Raw genomic sequence first — 18,017 nt, forward strand, 5'->3', positions numbered from 1 at the left:
TGAGATGATTTGCTGATCATCTTACTTGGGATGTTCTTTACCTAAGTGACGACTGTTGTGAGATCACGGCTTAGAAGGTTGCCCTTCGCTGTTTCTCCCCTCACTTGCCGACATCCTACCCGGCTTGTTCAAGCACATGTCCAGTAGGCTGAAGGAGAAATGAAAGTGCATTTTTACAACATTCTGTGCAAACGCTCTAAAACGGATGCATACTATATCGAAAGAGGTATACATAATCATTTTAAGCCTTGTAAATGACATGACATTTCATCATTTTGCATTCAAATTAATATCATTCAATCGTAGATATGTGGAAAAATGAGGGGGAAAAAACTCAACGTGTACTCAGAGAAATACGGTATATTACAAGAGGAAAGTTAGCACAGTCAAAATCTCTAAGCCAACGTGAAGTACTCAGAGATTTTTCAAAAACAATTATGAGTGATAAATACAACAAATAGCCTGAAGATTAAATGCAAAAAATATCTATACATGTAAGACAGATATCTTGATTACTGACTCATAGATGTTAAAAAGAAGTAAGACTTATTGTTTTGGAAACATTACGTCTCTAGAGATATATTTTTAAAAACAAGTAGAATAAATCCACAAATGGGGGTGTATTTTTCTAATGTTCTCATAACCATAAGACACACATTCCTCCAAATACTTGCAAGTTCTTCACTTTGATGAAAGACCTGCGTGAACACAGGTGGACTTTGGCAGTACCGTCTCCTGGTGAAGCAATGTAATCGAGCAATCTTAATTAAAAGTAAACTTCTGGGAAAGATTAGAAAGCTAAGCCTTGTTGTTAATTGGAAGTGGGTTGTTTATGAAACGTAAACACACCGGTGTACAGCTGAGACCGTTTTAATGAGAACTGCATGACATGATCCATTTTTGTGTGGTTCAGTTTAAACCCTGGTAACCGAAAAGCAGCAGTAGAGTCAAAGAGCAAAGAAAGCAGGCGCATTTGGAAGCACATCTAATAGATTTAAACACTTAATGTGCATTTTTGTGAAATTTCACGTGATGGGAAATAAATAACAAAAACTATTAAATGCTTTGAACTGAAGCAGCAAAGTATTTTGGAGGGATTTTTGGAGTGGTGTGTCGTTAACTCATTCAATGCCAGGGATTTATTTTCACGATTTTTTTAAGAGTCCAGATATCAAATTCCAGATACTTAAATATTAAATTGATACTTAAGTACAATAAAGACATTAATTTACCGATACTTAAGTGTTAAATCGATACTTAAGCGTCTTGGATTGAATGCCTGGACCATTAAAAAACGTGGAAATACATCCCTGGCATTGATTGAGTGAACATGCAAATGCGCATCACTACAGCAGGGGTGCTGTGTTCTGTATTCAGTTGTATTTTGTAATATGTCTGTTTTAGCTTTATTTTATTTTTAATCTTTAGACATTCTATAACGTTTTTTTTGTAACATCCAAACCCAGATCTAGACATTTCTGTCTTTTTCGGTTTTCATCTTTTTCTGTCTTCTTTTTGTCCACTTTTGTCCTCAAAGTAATGGCAGGCTCCACTGCCACCCTCCCTGTCATTCCCTTCGTAATCACAAGGTTTGAAATTGAAAGGGGGATGGTCTTGAAGCTTCTAGTTACAGTAGTGCACTCATGTATATACACATGAACACATTTTGAACCGGAACGCCTATTAGCTGTGACCTTGTCCGCCAGCTTGCACAGTTGTCAACGTCAAAACCCCGCCATTAAGTACAAGACAAGGACACTGTCTTATTGCCCACAATTGCCACCACCCCCACCGGCCCTAAGCCGATATCAACACAACACATCATTTGTAGCTGTACCTGCCTGACTGATACCCCACACTCCTCTGCCACCTAGAGACAACTTTTCCCGTCATGAAGGTCAACTTAACTCTCAAACTCTTTTCCACTTGACGCTCTTAGACAAATCCAGTGGCAGCAACATAAACATTTAATAGAAGTGGATATCCTGCCGAAGCAGATGGTGCTGACATTGCAAGCGCAAGCATCGGCGTATGTCATGGCCAATAAATAACAGTACATAAAGGGAGAAAGTATTGGCGTCAAACTGATGATCTGATATTCACTAGCTTTCTTTATATATAGCCCCGCAGTCTGTGCATCTGTGATGTTACAAATAGGGTCTGAGTTACCTATTGCAGGGGGGAAAAGATGGGGGTCTTCACTTTCCAACACATGACACTAATACTATGCATATTTGCATTGTATATGCAAATATGCACATGTGTTATATTTATAGTAAAAAAAACAAAACAAAACTTTTTTATATGTGGGATGTGGAAGGATTCAAAGGTTTGATTTGAAAGTGGACAGATTTTGCTCCATTCAGTGAGATTATGAATTAAAAGGGTATGTCTTAGTTCATAAGTGTACATTGTCGTCTTAGATACAGTGGGAATGCATCGAAATGAAAATATTTGGCATTAAACATCAACCAGTTTAAAAAAAGGCTATAAAGAAATTGTTTATACAAGGTACAGAAATGAGGGTTAGGGTTAGAATATCAGGGGTGCTTGGCATTTATTAATGTATCTATTTATTGGGTGGGTTGTCCTCTTTGTCAGTGTTTTGTTTATGTTTTTTTAATTATTTCTTTTTCAAATTCGGGTATTTTTGTGTTGTATTCAAAGTATGTGTGTGTTAAATGTTTCTGTTGAGCTCGTATTAACATTGGGTTCAGCGCTCAGAAGGTGGAAAATAATCTAGTAGTTTGTTGCGATAAATGAGGCAATATGATTTATGGCTAGTGCATTTTGAGGTTATTAAAAGTTAGCAGGATTAAATAAATTGTACTTCTTCCCACTCCTTTTCAGGCATGTGAATAGGACATCGTTTCCGTTTTTGTGTCATTTTCGTAAGATCTGCCTTGCAACTCTTTTAGTTTTATTTATATATATTTTTGTCTTCATATGTAATCATATTTTTTTACGTTTTAAATAAATAAAGAAACTAAACAAAAAGTACTACTACTACTAAAACCCTAATCAAACTGAAAACCAAAATTGGGAAATGCTTTGCCGAAAAAGAAATGCCGGAGGAAAAAAAAACTAACCATTTTTCACATATCACCTCGAGGCAGCTAAATGGAAATTAACTGTAATGTCACACGGCACATCCCACTCAGGTCTGTAAATGAAATGTAAATTATATGTCTGTGACTAATATGGCTCAGAATATTGTTCTTGTTCAGTGCCTTAACATCGGTTTTAATGTGTTCCAGTATTTTGTGGTAAATATTATAATATTTTAAGGTGCTGTAGAAGATTATATTGGCTCTGCTACATCCCAGAAAAGTGGAAGTTCTCAGCAATGCTCTTCTTTCCAGATCCACTGTGCACAGCAAGCTCGGTCACCACAATTCGTGCGACAAAAAGTGACTTCACAAAAGTGATCATCTTGACCCCGCGACAAAACACCTCGCGTAGAGCGTAAACAACGCGCTTTGTCGCGTTCGGTGTGAACGTAGCATAAAAGTCATCATCACTATCTGACATGACAAATACAAATAGCTCCGCCCATTTAACTCACAGATGTCCTCTATTTCCTTCTTGTCATTTGCCCAAACAAAAAAACATCTTTTGCCACGGATAAGGCACACTGGACTATAAGCCGCATCAGATATTTAAGCAAAAAGATGGTATATGAAAGATTTTTTTTTAAGTCGTCTACCAAATGCAACATTGACTGTTTAACAGCATTCTGTCTCCCAATGTTTAATTGATAGATTAATTTAGTGAACGTTGCACACACTGCACATAAATAATATATATGATCATAATTATAAATACAATCATATATACTGTATACTATATATCAAACACAAACTTTTAAACAAGATGTTTATGCCGTCCTCACTCCGAAGCGTCTGGTTTTTTGGCCAACTAGACGGCTGGATAACGAAGTTTCAAACAAGCAGACTGTCTTTCCTTTTGCTCTGCTTTATTTGAACAATGGCCATTGACCATTACCCTCTTTAGGTCGCCGTAAAACACGTAATCAGCTAATGATACATAGCATCTCTCGAGCTAACAAACAAGTTGCACAACCAAAAAATACTCTTATTTCCAATGTCTCTAACGATAAACAAAACAGATGAACAGTGTCATCATTTTGACAACTTGTGTACTTACGAAAAATTCTCGTCCAAGGCAAAACAAAATAAGATCAGCAATCCTCGAACGTTAACCTGTCGTCTTCCCGTCTTGCCACATTGGAGAACTGACGTCTACTGAAAAATACAATATTTCAAAGTGACCAGAAGAGGATGCTCTAAGTCTATGTAGAAATCTAAAACATCAAAGGTGGTACTGCACTTCTGAAGGGCAGAATAATCTTATTCAATTGAGACATTTTTTTTTAAATATTTTTAATAATATATTTTAAAACTCTTTTGGAGCACAGCTATTGATTCACATTTTTGCTGTTCAATTCAATAGTAGTTCCATAAACTGACTCCTTGAGCAGATACACACAATTGCTTGACCGGTGGGAAAAAAACAGTGGATAAGCCGCACTGGACTGTAAGCCGCAGGGCTCAAATCATGAGGAAAAAGTCACAGTTTATAGTCCGAAAAATACGGTAATGTTATTCAAACTCAGATACGCGGGAAAAATGTGTCTGTTTTGAGTTATGCAGTTATCAGTCGACCCCGCTAATATGAGGGGTGAAAATGAGGAAAAAAATACTCGACTTGTGCTCGGAGAAATACTGTCAGTAAAATATCAAAGTAATTTCATAATTCTTTTTGATACAGGTCAACTTTTAGAGCGAGGAAACCCCCATTGTTTAAACATTTGCAGGTATTAAATATATAAAATCAGAATAAATAATAATCAAAATGATTTTGGTGTGGTCTGAGGTCTGTGTGCAGAAGATACCTTCACAATCTGACGGTTTTGAAACATTTAAAAAAAAAAAAATAGCAGGAAGACTACCATATCAAATGGAAACACATATAGTCCAAACAAAGTGCTGTAATAAAAGTCAAAGGCTCTGCAACAATATGCATATTCAGCACTAAAGAAAATAAAACCAAGTAATTCTGATGAATGTGGCTAAACATTTTTTTGGTTTGTTTTTTTTTTGTGTGGGAGAGCAGTAAATGCCACAAAATATATTGTGATATTTGTGTATATTTGTGATTGCTATTAAGTATTTATTCTAAATTCCGGGTATGTATGTATTGACACAGCATTATCACATTCAACCTGCTCAACAATAGGTGGCAGATAGTGTTTACAGTATGGAGTCCTCAGCCAAACTCCCCATAACTAACCGTAGTTTTCTGCTCAGAAAAGAAGAAAATGCAAACCAGATTTGCCGGTGTCCAACATGATTTGACTTGTTTGAATAATGTGAAGCGGTGCATTTACATAAACCTTTTGCTACTCCACCATCTGAAAACTGCATTTAAATGTGAGCTTACCATTTGTTTAAGAGTTCCAAGGGATGAATATATCTTTTCATAATGAAAATATTGTATTACTTCACTAAGGTTTGCCTGGCTTGTGGTGAACCAGCACTTTATACTTTGTAAACTTTCTAGGGTTGTTGACGAGCATCCTAATGATTTTGTATAACCTGGTTCTCAGCATGTATTGTTCAATTCATCTTCATCACAATAAATATACCAATATCACTTCATTCTTCATAGAATGCTTATGCCAAAATAAAGGCAAATGAACCATGGAATAATATTAAAGACACTCTATTTAACTACTAAAATGAGTTGACTTAGTTCACAGTTTGACTTGCAGAGTGTTCCCTACGACAACAGAGTTAGCGACCTAATCCGGCATGAAAAACATATAATAAAAGTTAGATTGCAGCAATAATGCTAAAAAAAATTGTGGCTTTATCATTTGAAAGCAATGATATTTTAAAATTTGGACATTAGGGCTATGCAGATTGATTTGAGTTTGATAAAATCAGACTAACTTCTATAAAGGTAATGTATTGATACCAAAATATTAGTATCAAGCCTTTATTTATTTTGTTTTCTTAATCCTCCTGCACACGCTCCGTTTTTAGTGCATGCATGGGACACACTTGCCGGTCTGCCATGCTATACCTACAATCATGTGTACCGTATTTTCCGCACTATAAGGGGCACCGGATTGTAAGGCGCACCCTCAAATAATGACATATTCTAAAACTTTTTTCCATATATAAGGCGCACCGGATTAAAACTGCAAACACACAAAAGAGACAGGTAAAGCTTACTTCATCAGTTCATTCCCCATCTACGAAACCCAATCTCAATATTGATCCATATATAAGGTGCACCTGATTATAAGGTGCACCATCAGCTTTTTAAAAAAAATTAGGCTATTAGGTGTGCCTTATAGTGCGGAAAATACGGTACTTTCGATATTGTTAAATACTATTTTGAATCACAGTTTATTGACTTTTCCAATTTTTTTATTTCATATTTAGGTTTACCTAAATGTCATCCTGCTTCGATTCCAATCTCAATGTCTGCCATTTTCTTTTTTGTTTTGTTTTGTTTGGTTTGATGTTTATTCATTATAATTGTAGAACTTCAATAACATGGTTAAGAATGCAACAAGACTTTTAAAGGAAAAAAAAAAAACATCTTAAAAATAGAATAAATGATTTAACACTGCTTTAAAAAAAAAAAAAAAACGCAGTGGGTATAAGGAATCGTCCCAATAACGTGAAATGGCATCCCAGCGCTTCACACACACACACACATTTAGCAGCTTTTCCAATTTCTTGTGAGTTAAACATCTAGTACTGCGTAAACTATATTGATAATATGTGCTATCTATGTGTGTCACAATAGAGTATACTGTTTTTTTTAACTGTTATTTTTTTAACTAATTTTCCAAGTATACTACACCCATAAACAAGTAACATATGCCATGTATTTTATTTGTTGTAACAACAACAAAAAAACAGTAGTGAAAGGATTAAAATACCATACTATTATAAGAGTCTAAAAGTACTTGATAGATCAATTGATCTATCTAGGGTATCGCACAGTTCTACTGAACGTCTCTAACACTATGTAAATTAAAAAAAGAACGTACTGTATACACACACAATAAAGCTGATAAACAAAGTGAAATGAAGCAGAGGGTTTCCCCCCAATATTGCAGCACGTGTGATTCGAAAATTGCACTTACCACATTGCAAAGACCATTTGAATTTGATCATTGCAAGAAGAAAAGCTTTACCTCCTTGTGAAAATATAGAACAACAATGCCACCCCCCCCACCCTCCCTCTTTGAAAATTCCCAAAATTCTCTAGTCTACCTTCTCACTACATTTCCAGCGTCTGTGAGTCAGTCCTCCTCGCTGAGTAATTTGTTGTGTAAATACGCACCCTCCCTGTACAGCTGGCAGGCTCCTTTCAGCTGCGGCACACTGGAAATGCAATTACAGGCCGCAAACACCCCCATTGTTATCACTAGAGGGTTTGACGCTCATTCTCAGCTCCTTGTGCAGCAAGGGCGGCTATTGATCGCTATCAGCTTTGATGGGGGCATTACTAATGAAGCTATTTGAAAGCCACGTGCCTTCAGCAAAGACTTAGCACAAATTTCTCCAAGTTGTGTGTAGGATGTATTCTCTACATGTATGTGCGCTGGTGGACTTGTAAAGCCTGTACAGAAAAGGATGGGGCCACTTTGTCGTCCTTTGCTGCCCCTAGCGGCCATTCTTAATATGACAACTGTAACTATAATTTTGGCCAGAAACGGTTTCCCTGCAGATAGAGCCCTTCATACCAACAGCGTAATATTTTTCCTCCTACACTTTGTGGTTAAGGCTCGCCGCTCACACAATTATTAAGCAGCTCCCCAAACAGCTTTTTTTTTTTTTTTTCTGTTTTGTGTCAATCTGCTACAGTACAATGCTTGTTTTGCAGCCTTTGAAGCGGCTGTTTTTAGACAGTTTGATGCGTGTGCAAATGCCTGTGGACAAGCAATTGTCTTGCTGACTTTGTTCTCAAGTTATTTTTCAGTCGCAGTGAAGGAGCAATGCTAGTGTGACTTTTTCATTTTCAACAACTTGTGTATTTTAATGAAATTCATGGATGCAGAAATAATGCAATTATCACACTTTGATTTTGATTATCTGTGCTCTGCTTATGCTCAGTCCTTTTATATTATTGGTTTGCATAATCTTTATAAAATGAGTCCCTTGTTGATAAAAAAAAAATATATATATATTTATCTAATAAAAAAAAACTACCAACTTCTTGAAAGAGGACATATTATGGAGTGTTTGCTTGGAATGGAATCCTGTGTAAAAAAGTTCCACTCTAAGATGTTTGATGATGTGTCCACATGCTAGATGTTTAATATTGACCAACTGCCTCCATGTCATTATTCTCTTTTTAGGACCCCACTCAACCCCCCACAAACACACATACACACACACTGGGCTCAGCTATTGCCCCCAAACCAGGGGTATCAAACTAACTTTTATCGTGGGCCACATTGTAGTTATATTTTCTGTCAGGAGGCCATTATGACTGAAAATAAATAACTGTTAGGCGTGTTCGTCACACTTCAAACTAAATTTGATGTCACAGGCTGATAAAAACTGTTCAAAAGAGAGATATGGAACAAAAAATGCCTGGGTTTTTTTTTTATCGCCAATTTTGTTAAAATTTGAAGACAACTAGCAAATCTGGTATTTTAGCCAGAAACAGTGGAATCAGCAATTTGTGGGACACATTAAAGAATGTGGCGGGCCGGAGGCCCCCGGGCCTTGAGTTTGACACCTGTGCCCCAAACAATAAATCAGGCAATATTTTCCCACCCAACCACAGGCCATTTGTTTAGCATTCAGCCTTCATAACTATTTGAACAAATATTTTTGAACTTACTTGCAAATATAGTTGGACGCATTTGAAACCTCATTGGAACATATTGAAATACATTCAAACATTTTTGCAAATATGTGCAAAAAGTGTTTAGCACTCAACAAAATATACTCCACGTTGGCAGTTGTACACGCATACATTTCCACATTTTATGATACAACCTTATTCCAAAATCATATTAAATTTATTTCCTCTCAAAATGTTAATACCCATAATTACAACGTGAGGTTGTCGTTGGTTTTAATTCTGTTTCTGTTTTTTTTTGTTGTTGTTGTATTTTATCAATTGCCAAATTTGGACCTTACATACTATATACAGGTGAGTGCCTTTCCATTTCATGGTTGATCATCTGAAATTACCACACCTGGAATAATATACTGTAATCCCCCAAATAATGCACTTTTTATTCAAAACCGAATTCCAAAATTATTGGTGCGTCCTATAAACAGTATCTTAATTTTTTTTTTCGACATCATTCGTGGAAGATTCATCCGTCAGCCACAGAAGCTTAGTTTTGACGCTTAGATGTGCATTTTTTATTGGCCATATTTTGACAAAAATTAACGTAACAGAACAAGCTGGAGAGCGGACATCAGTTAGGTGTTAGCAACAAGTGCCCACTGAAGCTAACCGTAGCTAACCGAGCAGACTGAACCAAAGTCCGAATCCATCCTTGTTCAAACGCTGGAATTTTACAAAAACCGAGAGGAAAAAGTCATGATGTCTGTAGTTGGTTCAATTAAGAGTGCACAGGTTAGAGAACACAGAAAGGTATTCCATTTGACATGTTTGTTAATTGCCGTCTTTTGGCATACACACACAATCATAAACTTGGTGAAACACGGATGCTGCTCTACTTCAGGTTCCTCAAGGTAAAATGAACTCGAACCGCATCGCAAGGAAAAGGAAATACAACTGCGTCGAGCACATTCAAAATTACACTGACAAGGCGTTCACTGACCACTCACAATGTGGGAAATATGCAACACGCTTACTTAACGTGCAACAAATGTATAACTTACACATATGAACCCAAGAAAATATTAAGTTTACAAAAGATTAGATTTTGTGAGATATTATGTTTTGCTTAAATTTTGACATTGTTGTAAAAGTTTTGGTGTGTTTTATACATGGTAACTTAGAAAGTAGCTGAATTTTACCCCAACATTAAAATTAATGTGATACTATACACAAGTGCGTCTTATATTTGGGGAATTGCGGTACGTCAAACTTAAAGTGAATGTGGACTGTGACTTCAATGGATTTTTTGAAAAATGAGATTAATTAAAATTTGTAATTAATTGATCGAATTAATTTGTTTGACTCTAATCTAAAAATGTTCTGAGAAAAACACTAAACCAAAGCCATTTTTTTTTATTTACATATATTGTGTAATTGTGGTAGATCAAAAGATTGGTACAAAAAAAAAAAGTGGCTTCACTCATTTATTTTTTTCAACAGATGTAGTTGTAACCATTCCCCTTCTGTCGTATTTGAGACTCGTGCAATGTGCTGGCTTCAACTTTTATTTGACCATCTGGAGGAATGCTTCTGTTTTCTTTAGTCAGTCGCCAAATAATTTGAAATATTAACATTAAGATAAAACATCACGTCCATTCTGTCCGCCGCAAGACTCGCTTTTCACGAATTTAGTTTGGCCAAGAAAGAACTTAGCAACGGTTCACCAAACTAGTGGGTGTGTTGCGCGAGTTGCTGTTGAAAGGATTAATGAAAAAATCGGGGGAAATGCATGAAAAAAAAAAAGTGTTTTCAATATGTCCAAAATTGAAAATACTTCAATTTTTTAATGGCAGAAAATGAACCTGATATGGGCTAAATGTGACATCTGCAGGGTGTAGCTCTCAACCTCCCATTTGCAAGCATTGAGAAGGAACGGCGGAACAGCATATTGAGAGTCTATGCAACATTTTAGCCCCGTAGAATTTTTTGGTTTGTTTGTTTGTTTGTTTTTACCCAAGTTGGGCCAAAATTTCCCCCAGGGTTTAATATCATTGGCTAATTCTGAAAGCCTATTTATGACCTCACACCGCCAGCTGGCTCGCTATCAAAACAAAGTATGTAGCAATCTGCTCTCATGATATTAAAGATTATGCCCACGATGGCTGATGGAGACATGAAGTTCCTTTTCCAAGGGGACTTTTTTCCAGAGAAGCTATTGTATTTTTGCACAATATTGATGGTTTTATCATTTCGACTTGATAGCAGTAGTATTAAGTGAGGGTGGATTAAGTCTGTTAAGTCCCCTCCGAAGACTCAGGTGCCAAATTTATGGCCGACCACTGGTACAGCTGTACTGCACTGAATGATTTGGGCCAATAAAGCTAAAACCCTTCTGATCCCAACATTTCATTTGACTCAATAGTAGAACTGCCGGGTCAAAAATTGCTTCTACCTTATTTATTTGACATCTAATTTGCCGCAGACGGCGTGAACATGCAAGAGCAGTCCCCCGTGATAAAAAAGTAAATGAAAATGATTGTCTTCCGCCTGCCTCCCGAGCTTTGCCCTTGTTCTATTAGACACAGTCCAACACATCCACTCTCAAAGCGCTTTTCTGCTCAACTTGCTCACGGCAAATGATGTGTGAACAAATGTAATACTAAATGGAACGGTGACATGAAAAGTCATATTTCTCTATTTAGTGGAACATTGAAGCACTTTCTGCTATTTCAGATAAAACATTATTTTGACTAAGAAAAATGTTACCATGAAGCTTTTGTCTAATGTGGTCCTACATTGTCCCCAGATGTACAGTAAATATTGTTTCTGAGATTTCTGCTTTGACCGCTTGAGGTCACTGTTGGACAAATTTATTAACATAAAAGGTGTCCAGAAAGTCTCTATTAGAAAACAAGAACGAGATAAAAACTGCTCCAAAAAATAAATTAAAAAGAAACTTGAGCAAAAATATCACGGTATCGCATTATCATGGTATTGAAAATACGGCTCTAAAATACAGTAGACCCCAGGTTACGGCGTCCCTGGCTTACGTTTTTTTCACGTTACATGGAATACTGAGTTTTCCTGTCCCCTCTTTAATGCATTTATCCCCCTTTACGATTAACATCAACAACTGTCATGACCTGTGGAGTTGGTTGTTTGTTGTTTTGCCTCCCTCTTGAGGCGTTTTTAAGTAATTGCTCTTATTTTCTGTTGGTGTCAAACTGCCTCCGCTGCAACGCGTCACTGGTCTACTATTGGTCATCGTGATGGTGTCACAAAGATGCTGCTCTGCTATTGGTCGGTGCACGTGGTCACAAAGATAGCTGCCTAAAAGACTTGATCTCGTGTGAGACTGCTTTCAATATCGTATTATGCATTTTAGTGCTTAATCCAAACTTGAATTGATTATCCATGAGTCCCAAGATGACTAGTGATGTTAAAGAGAAAACTAAGAAGATGAAGAAGATAATCAAAAAATACAAAGAAAGCTAAGATAGCCTAACGTAGGCTACCCTTACTAAGGAATATGGCCATAAGCGTCAACTCAAAGGTAAATAAATCCTTTGTATGTTTTTTATTTATGATAGTATTTAACTGTATGCAAGTCTATTATATATGAGTAGCATTCACTATACTATTTTGATACCAATTTTTCATATGTATATACAATTTGTATGTTTTTACTCGGGCTTTCAAACGCGTTAATTTACATAGGTTTGGATTGCCCGCCATATCGTGAATTTGCGTTACAATCCCAATGGATTAATCTTGTAAAATGCCTAACACCTAACAGTATGTTTTAAATGTAGTCATAGGTCCAGTTTTTATTAAATATTATTATTAAAGTATATAACATGAGGGGTGACACTAATGTTTATTACAGCAGTGGTCCCCCATTCACCGGGCCACGGCCCAGTAACGGTCCGATCTTTGTTTTTTGATGCCGTTTCTGGCAGCTGTTGATATTAAATAGTGAGAAGGATGATGTGGTTTTTGAGAGCAGCCAGTCGGTGATGCCAGTTGGTGATGCAGTCATTGTTAGCTGCAGTCACTATCTGACAGTAGTACTGAAGACGACAAACCAGGAATTGGACATGAGTGGCTGCGGCAGCCAAAGAGTATGAGTCACATCGAGAGGAGGCTCCCGCTGCAGGCTGCAAATTGCCGGTTAAAGCAAACGACGCGGAAGGGAAGAAAAAAAAAAAAACAGGGGTTTTGTCAGACTTGGACTGTTTTAAATAACTGTGACTTTTAAAATGGTGTTTCATTTATAATGCTTACTTACACAACACAATGATACTCCAAATAAATCCTTGCTATCTCTGCTTTCTGGCTGATGTTTTTGGTCTTGTTGAATGTTGATGATGCTTTCTCGCTTGTGTTACCATGAGATGGACTCTCGTCGACAACCTACACAAGTGGCTCAGTGAATACAGTTTACCCAGGAAGGCACATCTAAGCGAGCTCTGTGTGGCAAGAAAGGTTTATGTGTCTGTCAGTGTAGTCATTATGCCAATGTCTACCAATGCTCTGCCCACAAAATGTCAATGTAAATTAAGGTTGGTGTTTTTTTCCCCTAAAACGACCATGCATTGTAAGTTTTGTATTTTTTATTTATTTATTTATTTGTTTGTTTTTTTATGTATTTATTTTGTAACATGTCTCTGTGGCGTCAAACATATGGACTGTGGGCCAGATAAGGTCCGCAAAGAGATCTAATCCCCCGCAAGATGAGTTTGTGAAGCATTAAAAACGAACGTTAGGATAGCCCGCCCTCCATTAGGGGGCAGTGTTTCATCAAGTACATTGTCTCAAGAACAAAGAGATTACTTAGAGTGGTGTGAAGCTGTTTGCCTGGTTATTGAGAGTGTTGTAATACTGTGTATTTGTCTTCGTTGTGTTATGTATTTATGGTTGGTTTGTTTTCGTGCAGGGCTTCTTCATCTTTGTCAATTAAAGCTATATTGACATGGAGGAAAATTATTCTTCACAACTTTCAAGAGGAAGTGACCAGTTGCCACACTTGTCTGAAATAGCTTGTTTCTGGCTTCCTTGACAGAAAGTGGAGTAGAATTCATTTTAGCATTAGCATATAGCTTTGTTGTGGTACCACAATGGGTGGGGATCTTCAACTGGGCCCTAACCAGACATTAGGCTTTTACAGTATCTGTGTTGTATCACAAACTGGCTTGCATTTTTTTCTCAAATTTATTCATGGCTCAGCTGTTAGCACACAACACATCTTTAATTTGACATGACATCTTTTTCTTTGTGAGTTTTCAACCTATACTGTCATTACATAGGTGTGCCACCCAGTGCCCGAAATGAGAAACTTCAGCATCGTTTTATTCTTGTTCAAATTTTCCTGGCCCTTAACTTTACTAGCACATATTTTGATTGGAGCATTTTTCTCCTCAGGATATTTGTGGTTTGTTGTATGTATTTATTGGTCGGTTGGTCAATACATTCGATTTCCATTGATGACTTTTATCAGCATATCAAAATTTGTGAAGAGTAATCAGAGCATTCAGTTAGATCTAGTGTCTGAATGTGTTACTATTGTATGTGTTATTAAGTATCACATGTGTTAGTTATTTTGGTGGTTCTTTCTTTGTAGTGTGCGGGTATAAGATTGTCAAATTTAATTGCATCATCCATGTTTATGCATTTTTCATAGCCTATTTTGCTTTAATGGCTATACACACGTCTGACTTGAAGCGACATTAACTTACTTTCTCTTGTCCAGATAACCAGGTTCTGCAGTTCGGGAAGCTGGTGAGCACCTCCAACACCTACGAGCCAGTTTCCCCCGGTCAGGCCCGCAAGTGTGTAACGGTCAGCACGGATCAGCCTCTGCTTTGGAGCATGGGCATCGTTAAAGGACTGCAATGATCCATCCAGCAATTTGCAAACAACTGCAAACTTTCATTTTAATACCAAACTTGCTTCAAGTTAGCTTTTGCTACAGAAAGACTGGGTTTGTGAATGACTTAAATGTGTTTTCTTTCCCCCACACATTATCATGAGCAGATTCAACTTTTCCATCTTTCCATTTATTTTATCCTCACTCGGGTCGCTAGCGTGCTTGTGCCTATCCCAGCTGCCTGTGGACACCCTGAACTGTTTGCCTATCGCAGGGCACAAAAACAAACACTCACACAGGAGTTGGAATCAAACCCAAAACCCCTTAACTGTGTGGTGGACGTGTGAGCCAGTCTTCCACCATGGCGCCCTGTTGATAAACATATCAAGACTATCTTTTCCCTCTTTTTCATGTCTATCAAAACTGTAGTCATCATAACCCCTCCAGGGTAAAAGCCAATCACTAATTGTTCTAAAATTGATAGATGTATCTTAATTATGGTCACAGGTAAGCAAGATCTCAATTGAGTGGGGAAAAGGCTTGGTGCAACAGGCACCAGCCACTACTATTCACTTCCTCACTAAGAAATCTGTTTTAATTTACTCTGAAATGATGCGGGGGGTTAGCACATTCACCCCGGTATGCTTTTGGCTCCGGCCTTCCTGTGTGGAGTTTGCATGTACTCCAGTTTCCTCTCACACTCCAAAATCATGCATGGTAGGCATGTTGGACATTCCAAATTGCCCTTAGGCGAATGTGAACAGTCATTCATCTCTGTGTCCTGTGACTCTTATGAACAAGGGGTTAAGAAAACAGATGGCTGGATGATACGCTTTTAAGTGATACTGTGTAAGATTTAGCTAGGGCAGCAGTTGTTTTTATTGCTGCATGTACCGTAATGCCCCTCAAACTCCCACGGGTGCATGTGAACAGGGAGTGTGTAATTTAGGGGCACTACGGTAAATGTAGTAATAAACACCCCACGTCTGCCATCCATTGCAATAACAGGTGACAGACGCGGGACCTCTAGAGGAGTGCCACCCCCCATGTAATATAGTAACTAGACCTACGTTTATAACAATTGTAAAATTATAAACATACTGTTGGTCATTAAAATGTGCATGTTTTTGATATAATTTTAATGCAAAACGGTCTAAATCTTACAGTGTCACTTAAGGTAATAATGTAATTGAACACAAGATGTATCCCCAGATGCCATAAGAGCATTCACCCATTTTAAAGTAGTGAAAAATAGTTCCCTGTGTCCATTTACATTGTATACTCCTTGAAGACATTGCCTGAAAAACATTGAATTCACTTTGGAATAAAAAAAGACAAAGCTCCAGTTTCTCATTGTTTTTAGGGATGCACAATAACGATGGGAATCTTTTTCTTTTTTTTCGGGGGGGGGCTTACATCACATTTATCACTCAGATATTTCTGAACTAATAAAAGGTGGATCAAATCCACACATTGGTGTCAACTTAATTTTAGAGCATGACGTCATCTGCCTCTGCTGCATGATGTGGGAATCAGGCACCAGTGAAGGTTTGATGTTTTTCTTTTTTTAAACAATTACTATTAACAGTACGTGTTGGACCAAAGAAGCAATTTGAAACGACCCCAGAATCTTGGTGCTATTGAGGCTTTCGTAAAAACTTCTGAACTGTAGGCAGTAATCAGACAGAGCCATGACAATTCATCTTTGCAAACTACGTCCTAGCCTGAGTTACAATCAGGTGTGTATAATATTAAAAATACATTACATACATCAAAGTATATAGTGTGAAACATACAAAAAAAGATTGTTTAGTAGATTGGAGAACCAGAAAGTTCTTTACCGGTAAGGGGAAAAGGGTTATTGTGCACCCCTATTTGTTTTATTTACAAAGTGAAAGAGACATCTCAGCAGAATGTAAACATGTCATCCCTTCAGTCTCCATCAAAACTTAGCACAGCGGTCTTCTGGTCCTGGATGTCATAAGCGTTTAACCACCACTGCAAGACAGAAATAAGAAAAATCATGTTATGCTACAAATATTGTACTTCAACTAATTATTCCAGGTGCACCAAGTCTCGTGAGAAGCCACGCAATAAAATGTTCTGCCACTAGATGGCAGAAGGTACATTCCAATTCAACTGTGACGGATGCTAAAACTCGGGATATTTTTACAGTTAACTTACACAATGATGTTGTTGATGGGGATGTGAATCAGTTTAACGAAGAACCCAATAAAACCCATGATGGCAAACCCAATTGCTGTCGCCATGGCAATTTTCTGGAATTCTGGGAAGATGAGCGAAAATATTCACAGTGAGATCCAGTGGTACAGTCAACAACAGCCGATCCGTAGACTAACACAAACCTTTTCTGTCAGGTTTCGTGCATCTCTTTACCAGCCTTATTGAGTCTTTGACGAATTGCCGACTGGGCTCAACAAATTGCATTACTTGATCCATGTTTGCTGAAGACAAGAAATCATTACCAAAAAAAACAGAATGTTAGCTGGAAGCGAACTCGGCGCTAACGCATGCTGACGTTGGCTTAAGCTTGACAATTTTGACATAGTTTTAACTCAATTTTAATGAGAATTATCTCTCGAAAGTAATTTGGAGACGGGTGCGAAAAATTATGCGAATAGAAAATAATAAACATGGATGGGATTATCTCGCACAGTAAACAGAAACTACACCGTCGAACGCAGCTAGCTCAAATTAAAAAAAATGTTGCGAGACTTTGGTTTTCCTCAAATGAGAAAAAAATGTTACAAGGCTTTGGTTTTCTTAATTTCAAATAATTGGTGTAGCAGTTCCTACCTTGTCTGCTTTCGCCTTTGACGATAAAAGGGGAGAGTCGAGTGAAGCCACGTCGCTTAAGAGCTGACGTATACTTAGTACGCGCATGCGCAACAATTCTTTTTCGTTTCCGAGTTTGGTGTACATTTCTGCAGTCTGCCATCTTGCGGCTGCAAGAGGTTTATAGTGACGCTAAAATGATATATATATATATATATATATATATATATATATATATATATATATATATATATATATATATATATATATATATATATATATATATATATATATATATATATATATATATATATATATATATATATATATATATATGTTCTACATTCCAAAAATGTGCATGTGCAAAATTGTTCATAGGTCCAAACGCGTGTGAATGGTTATCTGTGCCCTTTGAATGTCTGCCGAAGTACTTTAATGTGGATGAGCAATGTGGAAAATGTATGGACGCAACGATCGGTCCCTCCCTTTTAAAAACCTTTCA

General features: G+C 37.3%; 2 protein-coding genes across 5 annotated transcripts in view; one reads left to right on the forward strand and one right to left on the reverse strand.

Moving 5' to 3' along the window:
- The window catches only part of tpk1 (thiamin pyrophosphokinase 1), a 93,842-nt gene extending 77,332 nt beyond the window's left edge, over positions 1-16,510 (forward strand). For all 3 annotated transcript variants that reach the window (XM_088401767.1, XM_088401770.1, XM_088401769.1), the window contains one exon: positions 14,603-16,510. In XM_088401767.1, the coding sequence (XP_088257893.1) occupies positions 14,603-14,748 (146 nt within the window). In that variant the 3' untranslated portion in view covers positions 14,749-16,510. The remainder of the gene's footprint in view (positions 1-14,602) is intronic.
- sec61g (SEC61 translocon subunit gamma) lies at positions 16,061-17,625 on the reverse strand. 2 transcript variants are annotated; one of them, XM_088401771.1, is made up of 4 exons: positions 17,537-17,625; positions 17,086-17,184; positions 16,904-17,006; positions 16,061-16,717 (listed from the first exon to the last, which is right to left on the reverse strand). In XM_088401771.1, exons 2-4 carry the CDS (start codon positions 17,177-17,179, stop codon positions 16,708-16,710), a joined length of 207 nt encoding a protein of 68 aa, XP_088257897.1. In that variant the 5' UTR covers positions 17,180-17,184; positions 17,537-17,625; the 3' UTR covers positions 16,061-16,707. The 2 variants fall into 2 exon arrangements, with proteins under 2 accessions (XP_088257897.1, XP_088257898.1); XM_088401772.1 differs by lacking the exon at positions 16,061-16,717 and having other exon boundaries at positions 16,900-17,006.
- Between the last annotated feature and the right edge of the window lie 392 nt (positions 17,626-18,017).

Source organism: Hippichthys cyanospilos, chromosome 19 (assembly GCF_059441005.1).
Source record: "Hippichthys cyanospilos isolate Australia breed blue-spotted pipefish chromosome 19, RoL_Hcya_1.0, whole genome shotgun sequence".
Classification (NCBI taxonomy): domain Eukaryota; kingdom Metazoa; phylum Chordata; class Actinopteri; order Syngnathiformes; family Syngnathidae; genus Hippichthys; species Hippichthys cyanospilos.